The 13797-nt window shown below is 36.6% G+C and overlaps 1 protein-coding gene across 2 annotated transcripts in view; it reads right to left on the bottom strand.

Annotated features, from left to right (window-relative positions):
• Positions 1 to 354: 354 nt before the first annotated feature.
• The window catches only part of LOC115267198 (uncharacterized), a 249035-nt gene continuing 235592 nt past the window's right edge, over positions 355 to 13797 (bottom strand). For both annotated transcript variants that reach the window (XR_003897650.2, XM_062845249.1), the window contains exon 2: positions 355 to 6497. Coding sequence is in view for 1 of the 2 variants with exons in the window: in XM_062845249.1 (XP_062701233.1) it covers positions 6351 to 6497 (147 nt within the window). In the remaining variant the exon portion in view is untranslated. The remainder of the gene's footprint in view (positions 6498 to 13797) is intronic.

Here is a 13797-nt window from a genome sequence, read left to right as displayed (position 1 = left end):
TTGTAATTACTCCTTACATTTGATTACAAACATCCAAGTTAAGAGGTTTTAATCAGCAAGAGCGCTTGAAACTTTTTCAACCTTGATTATCCAATGGTATGGTAATTGCAACGTGTATCATTACATTATTGTTCAATAAATCACTTATTATAACATAGACGATACCACAAATGGTGTGTATCTGTACATTCGGGCATGTAGTACAACATAAGTATTGAGTCCCTATGACATTTTTTTGAGCCGCCCTGTCTTCCAATATTACTACTTCAACGTTACCACAAGATAACTGTTATGTTACTTTGTAGGTACCTACATCATAATCAGTTATCCCAAAAAAATAACGATATTTTTTAACAATATATTAGTGAAACATTTTTATACCATACATGTTATCTGGATACTGGATCAAAAATGGATGATACGATAAATTATATTGATGATACCAGTTATCATTTTGGAAAGTTTGATGAAAGACCAAATGGGTTGCTGAGTATTGTTACCCTTTAAAACATTTTGCGGAATTGTACATGTTATAGTTACTTTATCGTCAATATTATGATACTGCGAATAATAAAATTATAATGGGCGTTTTCGAGCCACAGTCAAATATCTGTACAACTATGGGAATCATTGTCGACTTTACTTTCAGGTTGTTTTTGTTTAAATTGTTTAGTCGAGTTTGGAATCAACTCACGTGAATTTAAAGATTGCTTCCTGTACTTCTCGCGCAGCCTCAATGAGTTCCATTGTGAACAATATGCAACTAATTTCAGTTGCATAATGAACCAGTTCTGAAAAACTGGCCATTTTTATACAAAAATGAGTTATATAAAATAGAAATTATGATACTGAATTGCATAAGTGATATTAATGATATGAGGTATGGTTTTGAACATTTATGAGGATCAAATGGGCTGTTAGATACCGTTACCATTTAAAAACGCTTTTTTCACAAACAAAACTTGTTATGGTCATTCTATCGTTAGCTAAATGATTCAGTGAATGGTTAAAACAGGGCAGAAATATTTCACTGTCACCTGTCTTATTAATGTTAGAAAGTACACACCGTTGCGGATTATTTTTTGAGATCTGTTAACCTTTGCAAATCATAATGTGTATCTTTGTTTACTCTTCATTTGTTCTGGTTTTTGACTTCCCAAGTAACATTTCCAAGTCAAATAGGCTAGAAGAGGTTTTAAAATCCATCATAAAACCAATATAAGAGATAAGGTTTAATAATGGTTCTCAAAACCTCTACAAGACTAATTGGTTATCAAAATGTTCTAACGTTCACTTTTTTGCTTCGCTGGAATTCTGGTAAGGCGCTCGATGGTAGATAAATACAAATCCACACAGGGAGTCTTGGCTGGAGAAATAGGCCTAAACTAATGCCTAATGAGTCGATACCAAAGTGGAACAACTTTTACTCTTTCGCACCCGACGTTCTATGTTTGAAGAAAACATTTGCGATTTGTTGATTCAGATCGAGCCCTGAAGAAGGTTCCAACAAGGACTGCTTTCACAGTAGTGCCGAAAAATGACTACAAACAACAGCACCAGTCGTGCCACCAACAGAACTCACTTTGTGTTGCAATTACACACCTTAAATTAAGTTTGGAATACAAATACTAAGAAGTTTTGATTACAAATCCGATACAATTGTAAGCTTTAAAACTATCACTGTACCATTTCAGGTATCGTTATTATATGTTAGTGTTATGATATTTGTAGAAATTGAAATGTTTCCATCTATAGCATTGAATGATAAGATTATTATTTCTTGTAATGTAAAAATGTTTAGTTTTTTTTGTGGCAGCCCGGATAAAAACTAACCATAGGGTATTTGGTGAAAACCATTCCTGTACTATACAGTGTACCAGCTACAATATAGTGTATAGTAATGGAATGGTTCGCTAAAAGCTTTGCACAATATATTATACTGTTTTTCTTACGTTTGAACCATTCACTATTCCGAAACAATTTTTTTCCGTGTATTTTTAATATTTTATTCAGTTTATGATTTTTTCCGTGCTTTGTTTTGTTGATGTCCGCGACATTTTTGTTGCAAAGGAAATGAAAGAGAAAAAAGTGAATAAGTTGAAACATCTATTTAAAGTCAATAAAATGTTTAAATAAAGTGGTAAACCAGGTGTCCTAAGGACTGCATATCCAAGAGATATGGTGGGCTAGGTATGTAGAGTGCGATGAGAGGAATACGAATGTAGGTCAACCCGGAAAGACGCAGGCCAGATTACCGTAAATCAATGGATGAGTTCAACACTATTCTTTCTCTTCTCTCATGTGAAATTGCCTTGTACAACAACCGAATTAAATGCGATTTATCTTTGACATTTTTAACATAAGGACTGGACTGGACACTGAAACGACTTCTGAAATAAGTTCGTCTTCGCTTTTTAACCTAACGTATAGTTGAATCGAACTTGACAGTTTTCTCATGAGTTGTTATGTACACATTTCACAGTTCAGTCAAATTGGAGCCTCAATATTGCAATAATGGTTAAGCACGCTGTAATGATACTCATGTACCTCGTCACCCACTTCATGCAACTACATTAGTGGTCTAATAACACTTAGCGCGCTAGGCATAGTTCCATCATGCCGCTCAAAGTGTTGCCACAAATAATGCTTAGTTTGCAAAACCCGGTTATCTGGCTGGTGGGACATGGGAGCTTAAGCTTCAACTGTTAATGCAATCAGAGGCTACTCAGACTTAGACGAGTTTAGGTTAGTTTGGCTAGAACTGCCATTATCGAAGGAACATGACGAGATAATATAACATTATATGGTTTATCTAATGTAAAACAATACAACATAACAAAAGAGAACCATTCCAAAACCATGATTAAATTTATAACCAGTAGTGAAATTACAATTTAAAACAATATATTTACGGTACATTTTATTGTTTGAAACCATACGTGTACCATACAATGTACGGTATATTAAAGCCCACGTATCAGTATTTCGAACAATTCATTTACAATAAAATGTATGGTTTTGTAAAAAAATATATATGGAGAAAAATATTTTTTTATATTGTTACGATACTTAACAACCCGTATAGTATATTGTAAAAATCTCATTTACAATTCACTGTATGGTGTCTAACATTACATCTTATTGTTATTGTATGTTTTATTTTTACAGTGGTGTTTATTGTAACAATATGGTTCTAAATAGTACTGTTACAATACAACATTCGGTTTTTCTACTGTATTTTTTATTCGGGAGGTCAGCCCTACGGAAATATTTGTTTTCCAATTAAATCTACAAAGTCATTTCTTTCTCTAGGAAAACCCGCTTCTCACGTGGCACTTTCAATGCCAAAATCATGTAGATAACATACGCTCCCGAAATCAATGGGATTTCGTGGAAACATCTGGAGATACTTAACTTTTTTGCAGGAGGAAATCTTGTTTGGTGCTGCAGCTGGAACTTGAGAGCTTTGTTTATGTTCTTGACGGCGGAACGGGGGGCTCAATGGGTAATGTAGAAATCAATATGTAATTGAGTTAGTTTCAAAAATTAATATTTTAGTTTTAAAAATTTTATCAGTTTACCGAATAAACATGAATATTTTTGTTTCAAACGAACGAAATTTGTCTCCGTGTAATTACATAAATCGTATTTCCATGTGTTAGTGTCGATTTTTGGCTTTCTCATGGTGCGAGGGTTCAATTTGAATAAATGGAAGTGATTTTTATCTTTTTTTGTCCTATTCCTGTTCTTAATTGAACAAAACTAAAAAAATGCCAGATTTTAAGAAACGACAGCTCGAGCGACACTGTTCTACTGTTGTACTGTACTACTGTTCAAAAAGCTTTTGATTTTCAGTTTCAAATTCTATGAAACACATTATTAACATGGAGGTGGCATTAAGGATAACAGTGACATCATAGACTTATTTCAAAACCTCGATGTACCAAAGAAAACCATTGAATTTTGTGTATTCAGTCTGGTACCTAATAATATTACAGTGTATTTTTTCCGTGTAAATTGCCTTTTGTGTAAAATATATTTAGCGTGCTACACTGATCTGACAGTAAAAGACTAAACATGGGCATGGTAGGAAGAGTGCGATGAGAGGAATGCGAATGTCACGAACCTTTTTGTGTTGGCATTTAGGGGAGTTTTCTTACCTTCTCTCACTTGTTTTTGATCACAACTGAATAAAATGCGAATTATGAAATTTATGTTTGACATAGAGCCATCTTTAGCATGTGCCCTGGTCCGAGGACTACACACTTAGAAATTATGAAATTTCCACGAAACGGAATCACCAAAAAACGTAAATGTTTTCAAGACTGAATCACAAATTGGACTCAATTTTACGCGCATCATGTAAGTGCTGGTTGGTTAACAAATCCGTTTCACCAGAAACGTAGAATCAGTATCACGTTCATCAGCCACCTTCCAACTCGGTGAAATAGCCGAGAGGTTAGAGATGTGGCTTACGATCAGCAGATCCGGAGTTCGAATCCCATACATGACAATATTTTACTTTTCTATGTTTTATCTGTCAAATCGGTTCTAGCGATTGCTAGACGCTAAGAAAAAATAAGTTTTATTTTGGGGTGTCTTGAAAAACGTAAATTTACATGTTATAACCTCTAAAATTGTGTTTTTGAAGATGCTCGTATATGTCAGGTTCAGGACACTTAAAATTACATGATATTTTCTAGGTGTGTAGACACTGAAACGACTTCTAAGTCTGGAGCACATAGCTAATGTTTCAATTCGATGTAAAAGTTTGTTATGTAATCCAAGCTATAGACAAACGGGAACCTCAAATGTTGAAATAACAGTTAAGCAAGATGTAATGTCGCGTATGTAAATCGCCACTCAATTCATGCAACTACATTAGTGGTCTAATAACATTTAGCGCGCTCGGCATAGTTCCATCATGTCGCTCAAAGTGTTGCCACAAATTATGCTTAGTTTGCAAAACCCAGTTATCTCGCTTGTTGAGCAAGGGATGTTATACTTAATGCAATCAGAGACTACCCAGACTTAGACGTGGGCGATTCTCTGAAAATTGCCAAAGCGCGTTGAATAATATTGAACTTGATTGCTTCTAGTCCGTGCTATCACCGAGAGTTCTATTGAACTTTATTTTCTGGCTCGTTTCGATAGAACGCCTAATATGCCATAACCAGGAGCAAAATGACAAGATAACATAATATTGTATGGTTTAGGTAATGTAAAACAATACAACATAATAAAGAAGATCAATTCCAAAACCACCTAATTCAATGTATAGCCAGTAGTGAAATTACTATTAGAAATAATATGTTTACTGTACATTTTATTGTATTAAAACATACAATATACGGTATATTTGAACCCACCCATTAGAATTTAAAACAGTATATTTACTATACAATGTATGGTTTTTGTTTTGTTTTGTTACGACACTTAACAACCTATACATTTCATTGTAAAAACCTCATTTACAATTCACTGTATGGTTGACCACGTTACATCTTATTGTTTTTCTATTTTATTTTTTACAGTGGTATTTATTGTAAAAATATGGAACGGAATACTAAATAGTACAATGTTCGGTTTTTCTACTGTATTTTTTATTCGAAATATTAACATTGGCGTGGGCGTGACTAGATTCGGAATATTTTTTGCCGATAGCGAGTTGTTCGAAAGTAGACAGTAGCGTGAGCGCCGTTAGATTTGGGAAGTAAGTTGTTCGACGTGAGAAGTGAACAGTGGCGTAAGCGCAGCCAGTTTTGGAAGATTCATAGCCGGGAGTGAGGAGTTTGACGCGATAAGCAAACTAAGGCGCAAGCACGGCTAGATTTAGAAAGTTCCTAGACGGGAGTTAGATCACAGACAAACAGACGTGACACTTGCGAAATTTCCATCGACCACGCATTAAACGATCATTTTAAACTTTCATAGTTGTGGCTTTCACAACCAGAGGCGCGTGCATCGTTTTTCTATGCGTTTGACGTTTAACACTAGCGCCTTCTGTTTACGATATTGCACAACACAGTGATTCGTGCAACTTTTCCACCAGTTGATGGTAGTGTGAACTGGGCGATGGATTTCCATGAAAATCGTTGAAGGTGTTACGTGTGTTTGTCTGTGGTGAGATGTTCTACACAAAAAGTAAACAGTGGCGTGAGTGCGACTATTGCTTGGGCGGTTTAGCGTAGAAATGGGAAGAAATCAAGACGTGAGTGTGATCGACCAACATCACCCCATTCCACGGTGTGTTACCCACCAGGAGCAATGTCCTCCATCCATCGGCATCGAATTCGGTTGTTGTGCTGATCTTCCGGTTGTCGGGTTAAATTGATTTTATCATTTTTATCTCATTGCGGAGTTTGATAGACTATAAGGAGAAAAGTACGTGAGGAGCTACATACCTTGAGGGCGCAGAAAATGCAGTCCTGCCCACCGCAGACGTGATTCTGGAGCTGGCGGAACGAACGGCGGAAGGCATCCAGATGCCAGAGGACCTAGAAATGGACGAAAAAGAAAAAGAAAGAGAGATAATGAAAACGGGAGCGCATTAGTTGATCGGTTTGTTGAATCTGGTCCGAGCGAATGGTGATGGTGATGATGATAATCATTAGGAAGAAGGTAACCGTTACAGGTTTGGTTTAGGCTGGAGGAGATTGTAAATTTGTCTGGAGAACACTAGGCTGCGCAATTTGGAATAGTTTGAAGTGAGTTGATAAGTAAGGAAAGCAGGCAATAGTGCTAGTAATGTAGGTAAGTGTAGATAAGTAGATAGTAATTATTGTTAGTAAATAGTAATAGTAAGCACTTCCTAACAGTCAGTGTTTGTTACAAAGTAAGTAAGAAAGCAACCAAACAAGTAGTGTAAGTATGAGCGTAGTATGAGTAAGTCAGCAGTACTAGTAAATAAGTAAGTAGGCAAGTAATTAGGTAATTGAAAACAAAACAAAAAAAAAACGAATTGTTTGAAACAAATCTCAAAACTTTATTGAAATATACCAAAGAAAGTTGACTAGTGTTACTCTCATTCCTATGTTAATTTATCATATGCATCGTCCGTTCATCGCAACCGAACTTGATTCGGTGTGGTGCAGTACGGAAAAGTGCTCCAGTTGCATGCGAAATGCAACCGCTGCACTGCACTGCCGATTGGACTTCGTTTTCGTGAGTGGCTTCAAGCGTAGCATCAACCCACGCCATCACCGCAACCGTCCGTCCGTCCGTCTTTCGGGGCCCAACGGTCCACCTATAACGAACAAAAATCCCAACGCCAACAACAACCGGAGAATAGTCAGAACGATGGCGTCGTCGTCGTCGTCGTCGTTGTTACTTAGGTGGTACGAAGTGGGAGATTTAAATTCAAGCATAGACCAAAGACTGAGAGAAGAAAGAAACTCGTTCTTTTTGGGTCCTACACCACCAGCGAGAAGTGGAGGTGAAGCGGCCATCGCATCGGTTTCGAAGTGACGTCATGGTGGCCAGCCTCGCCTCGCGCAGCTGCAGCAAGCAGCAGCAGCTTCGGAACTTTAAACTCTGATTCATGGCGAGTCCGGGATACCTACCTTGTGACGTGACCCAACGCAACAACGGTGTGGAGAAATTGAGGGAGGAATTGGAGGGGGACAACAGTGCAGTGGGATAGCAACATTAAAATCGTATACTTTTACGAAACGAATGGGTTGAGAAAGTAGAGGGACCACAAGGGAGTGAATGCTCGTTAAGGTCCCGAGGCGAAATAGCGAGCTTTTGGCTGGTGCCTTTATGTTGTTGGCTTTTCACTTTATCTCGTCGCGAGTTAGCGCTGGCATGGGTGGCTTAATGGATGCTGTGCTCTGGGATCAGCCATGGTAGGACTGCGGCGACGTGTCGCAGTTTAGTGGTGAATTGGCTGAATGATATTATGGAATATAATCACAATTGAAATGTTGCCAGAAATATACTATTCAACTTACTCTAAAAAAATACTTCGAAGCGCTAATCCTAAATTAGATTGACTCCAATTGGGTTTAGCGGGTTTGAAAATACTAGAAATGTCTTTGAAAAAATCGTAATCTGCAGTAACACTGCGATCATGCTTTAACATTTCTTAAAAATCCGGCTTGAATATTCTCTGTCCTTGAATTTCAAACTTATACTTGCACTATAAGTACTATAAGTACTTGTTACCGTTAGCAATAGAATTGTTTTCTGCTTTTTCTTCTTTATGGCTCTATGCCCCCACTGAAACTTGACCAGCCTCTCTTCAACTGAGTGTTCTTTGAGCACTTCCACAGTTATTAATCAAAGGGATTTCTTTGCCTGCCATTGCATGAATTTGTACATTGTGATGCAAGGGCAATGATACACTATGCCCAGGGAGTCCGTTTACAGGCTTCAATCAGCATGAAAAAAAAAATGTGTTTATTGTTTGCTTTTATACCAATGGTAAGTCCGTTCCATATTATTATTATTAAAAAAAAAACGGTATATCATAAGAAAAACATAAAAAAGTATTACAATGAAAATAAATTCTAATCTACACGAGAATGTCACGAGATTCATGCTAAAAACATGAGGTACATAAATGTAAGTCTCAAAATATATGGTTATACAGGTGAGCATGCAAAAAATGGCGCGTTCTATGGCCAACTAGGAATAATTTGGGCATTTGTCTTTTGTATAAAAGCGAGTATATGTGGGTAAGGATCCACAAACCTGTTGTGAACCCTATTATAGCTACAGAATCCATCAAATAGTTAGGTAGTAGTGAGCTTGTAAATCTAAATAATTGTACACACACATACTCCCTCATACAATCTCTTCATGGTAAAACAATGCCTTTAGTTATGTCCGACCTTTGGTCGGTCTCTTTTGCCGATCGACCACGCTGTGAGTATAGTATAGTGTACCAAGTGTTTAGCAATAAATTAGAGAATAGAATAAGTTCGGTGTTATTCTTTCCGCGCGACATTACAAATCATAACAGAATGGTTTTTTGAGTCAGATACAAAGCCTTCAATCCTGACAAAGGACACTACTGCCATCATAGTCTGATATCTGGCTTGAGCTTAAATATTAAGAAATGGATACAGAACACTATTGCATCGTCATACAATCACTTCAGACAGCTTCGGACTGATCGCCATTGCATCATCGCGAATTAAACCATATAAACCAAATTTCACACGTACTGTACCCGTACTGAGAGTGACATGGTATCAGACTTCAATCAAACTCTAATAGAATGATTGCTGTTTACATTTTTATTGATTGCTCTCAGTTGGCGCTAGCAGTGAAAATTGCATGCAAGAACTTTTATAGCATCAAATTTTCAAAGCTGACAGCCCGGCGGCGACACCATCACTTGTATTCGATGCATCGTCTGTGCTACTCTCGGTTATCAACTCTCTCAAATTCTCACCTCAAGCTCACGGAAGCATGGTAGTCAGGAACTGTCAAATTGTATGAAAAAATAGCGAAAAACGTTAATTGTCAGAAAACGGAATAGTTTTGTGAAAAGTTAGTGAATAGAAATCAAGAATGGTTTGAAAAGGCAACGTTTTGTGTTTACTTCATGTTCCGGAACAGTTTCTTCACCGAGAAAATTTGATTTCACTACCACACAAAAAAGAGCCATCTGTGATATTTTTAGCTTGGAATGCCGATCTATTGAAATTAGATCATCTCCTGGATTTACTAGCACATTTATGCAACCGTTAAGTCATCCTAACTACAGAATTCAACAACGCTATCCTAGGTGGACTACCAGGTTGTCCAAGTGAATACTTATTTAGTGAATGTAGTACTGAACATTCTACGGTATTCTGGCACAATGTTATCAATTCGCGGTCAACAATTGAACAATGCTTAAAACAAGCCTGCCCAACCTTTTTCGCTTGTACATTTTTGGTCCGTGCGATGGCAAAAATGGTAGATATGAAATTTCTTAGTACCTCTGTAAAGCCTGCTAGTTATTATTTAGATGCAGGATGTTGTTAAAATAACAAAAATTCGAGCTAAAAGCGTTCTGGCAAAAGAGTTCTGACAACAGAACTCTCTTGCCCTTGCCCAACAAGTCAGAGAAATTACCATTACGAAAAGTTCTTGGAACGATTGGGAGTCGATCCCACCCTATGCATGGCCTTGCTGGATACCCGTGCGCTTAACACTACGGCAATATGGGCCCTTGCAGATGATAGCTTGAAAGTTTGCTCAATTAGGTTCTATAATTCTATATGGGTGTGCCGAAGAGTGTTAAGTGGACAAGTTGCATCAGTGAAATCATCATTCGCTATTGCTCTGTTGCAACCAAGACAAAAATCTGAGTTTTAATAACGTAATAACCTTATTTACATTTTTAGTCAAATTCCTGGAACCATCCTAAAACCATTTTAAACACAAAACAAAAAAGGGATTAATTTTATGATGGTTTTAAAAATCTCGACAAGACTAATTGGCTCTCAAAATGCTACTTGGGAAGTACTAAAACGTGGAACATAAGCTTGTTTACTTGTTGTGCATAATCGACTCACTGATGCGCAGGATAGCATGAATCGGAATGATATGCGGCGGTATGAAGCAACTGTTGCTGATGCGTTTGACAAAATTGTGCCAGTGTCCGACTTGTCTTCTGACTGGTTTGAAAATTCGCTGACAGACAATAGTGGCAGCCAGGTGAAAGGAGCACTTTAAAGAGTTGTTGAGTAGTTACAACGAAGGTGTACCAACAGAATTAACATAGTTGATGACGGTCAAACAGTAGTGGAACCACCAATACTGTACAATAAGGCTACTGGGGACGATGGTACTCCTGCTGAACTTCTGAAAGCTGCGGAAGCAAGCGGCATTTGAAGCAATGCGCCAGATTCTTCGAAAGGATATCGGTGAATGGAACAAATGAAATGAATGGCATAGAAGGCGCTCCAACAATTTATTTGTCCCAAAACATGGTGTTCATGTGTGCAAGAAAACGAATTTCGTGTGATTTTTAAAACACGGCAGATTTCAGTAGGCTTGTCACGTAGTGGGAATGTTGGATGATAAAAACTACGAAAACATTATACAGAAGGATACCAGGAAGCGGTTGGCCATTTAGTAGACGACACAAGCAGCTCGTGCCCGAAGAGGACCTAGGAACCCTTAATGTTTGCCTAACCCTCCGTGTGCCTTTATGGTCATTTTTTGACCCAAACTGTGCACTACGTCAGTGAGCTGTTCCCAACGTGATGCAGTAGGAAGGATAGACCTAAAGCTTTCTGCCCATCTTTGAGGCAAAACTGGTTAGTCAGGTGTAAAAACTTTGTATGATATTGGTTACACTATGCTGCGTTGTAGAACACCAGCACTGGCAACAGCTTTTTGATATTTCGCCAAGAATTCATTCCCAAATGTTCAAAATTTACCTCACAAATATTCAAATTATTTTATTTGAATTTCATCAGAAGTAACGATCTTTGTGAAGATTCTCTAGATTTTTTTTTCAATATTGAGCTGTGATAAATTTTGATTTTTATTTATGTCAACACTCTTTAAAAAAATTACTCTAACTTTAGTATTTTGAGGGGGAAACACATAATTTAGAGCAGGATTGGTTTGTTTTTATTATTATTAATTGGATGAATTTCTCTTAAACCACCATAATCAATAGAAATTCCACACTTGTTATTTTGTTTCACGTAACTGATCTACAAACTTCATTAGTAATACTTACAAGGTCCTTTTAATTATTTTTTCTACACATTCCTACAAGGATTTTTTTCATAAATTTTACAAAAAAAGTTAAAGGAATTAAAAAAAGCAAAGGTTACCGAAGGTTTATTATGAAGTTCATAAAAAGACAAAAAAATGACATTTTAGAAAAGCTCATATGGCTTAGGGGGTGAGGGTGTGTAATTTCGATTATTATTAGAACAACCAATGCGACAAAATATAAAAAAATAACAAAAACATATTTTGAGAAACTTTCAGTTCATTTTAAATTAATAAAGTTGAAAGAGAAACGTCTCTGGACATCACATTTGCATGAACTGAAAGAACACTATGACTATGGAACACTTGGAGTAATTACTGTATGGTAATTACTGTATGGTGCATCTCTTTGGAAATCACATCAGCATTGCTCTACAGGAAAATCATTTGGATAGTTGCTAAACTGAACGATAATTCTATAGTAAAGACAAAAAAAAAAACAAACCTAAATTGCACTCGCAAAAAAGAGAAATATATTGAACAATTCCAGGTACACGATGGCACAAATTTTTCCAAAATGGAGGAGAATGTGCCTCTGGAGCTGACCTACTGAAGCAATCCACAAAAGACAAAAGACAAAAGAAATCCCTGAACGATTTTGAGAGACAATCTCTGGATAGATTTCTTAAAAATTCTCCGGAGGATTTTTTTTAAAGAAATATCAAAAAGAAATGCAGAAGAATTTCTAAAGGAGTCTCTGGAAGAATTTTCGAAGAATCTCTGGAAGTCTTTTCTAAGGAATTCGTGGAAGATCATCCAAATGGATTTCTAGAGGAATTTCAGAAGAAATCTGTAAAGGAATTACTGTTCAAATTTCTGGAAGGTTTTCAAAAAGACTACTATGAGAAATTTCGGAAGAAATCTCCATTTTTTGTAGAAATTTGTAGAAGAATTTTTAGAGCAACTTATGAGTTACTAACAGAATTCATCGACACCTTTTTGAAGTAAACTCTACAGAAATTTCTGAAGGAATCCCTGGAAGACTGTCTGATAGCATCCCTGGAGGTAATACTTGAGGAATCCATAAAAGATTTTCTGGCGAAGAATTTTCGCTAACTTCTAAACAAACTTCCTGTAAAACTTCCTGGAAGCCTCGCTAGTGGAATTTCTAAAGAAATCCGTGAAGAATTTTCAGAAAAAAAATCCATGGAAAGTGTTCTTATATTTTTTTTCGGAAAATTGCCGGAGAAACCATAGATGAATTTTTGGATGAGTTTTCACAGATATTTTAGAATGAACTTCTGATTTTTTTTTAAAAAGGATTTATTTGGAAAGTTCTCTTGTGAAATTTCTGATGGAAACTATTAGGGAATTTCTAAAGCAATCAATAGAAAACTTCCGTGAAGGATATTTTGAAATAATTAATGGAGTAATTCCTGGACAAAATTGTACAGGAATCTTTGGAGACATTTCTAAGTAATTTCTAAAAAATATGGGCAGATTTTCTGGAAATACCCGGAAGAATTTCCAAAGGATTGTACAAAGGAATACCTAGAGAAATTTGTTAATAATTAACTAGAGGAATTTCTGCAGTTTCCCCTGGGCTAGGAATGAATTTGAGAAGAAATTCATGATGGAATTTGTGAAGCTATCCATGCAAGGCTGTCTACAATAATGATTTGTGAAACTTCTGGAACATCCCATGGGTGATTACCACCAGAAAATCCACCGAAAAATTATTGAAAGAATCGCAGAAGAAATCCCTGGAAGCGTTTTCATAGCAAATTTCTCGAATGAAACCTTAGAAGATTTTTAGAAAGAATCCGTGACGCATTTTATGAATCATTTTGATGAAGTATTCTGTAAAAGATTATCCAAACGAAACTCTGGAGTGATTTCAGAAGCAATCATTGAAGGAATTACTGTGTAAATTCATGGAAGGTTTTTTTTAAGAAATCCTAGGACACATTTCTGAAAGAATCTCCAATTTTTGAAGAATTTCCACAACAACTCAAGGATTACTCAAAGAATCCTTCAAAAATTGTTTGAAGGAACCCCTACAGAAATTCCTGAAGGAATCCCTGGAAGATTGTCTGAATCTGATAAAAGATTTTCCTTGGAAAAAATTCT

The sequence above is a fragment of the Aedes albopictus genome, chromosome 1, assembly GCF_035046485.1.
Source record: "Aedes albopictus strain Foshan chromosome 1, AalbF5, whole genome shotgun sequence".
NCBI classification, from domain to species: domain Eukaryota; kingdom Metazoa; phylum Arthropoda; class Insecta; order Diptera; family Culicidae; genus Aedes; species Aedes albopictus.
Note: the sequence above shows the minus strand (reverse complement) of the source record. Positions and strands in the feature narration are given on the sequence as shown.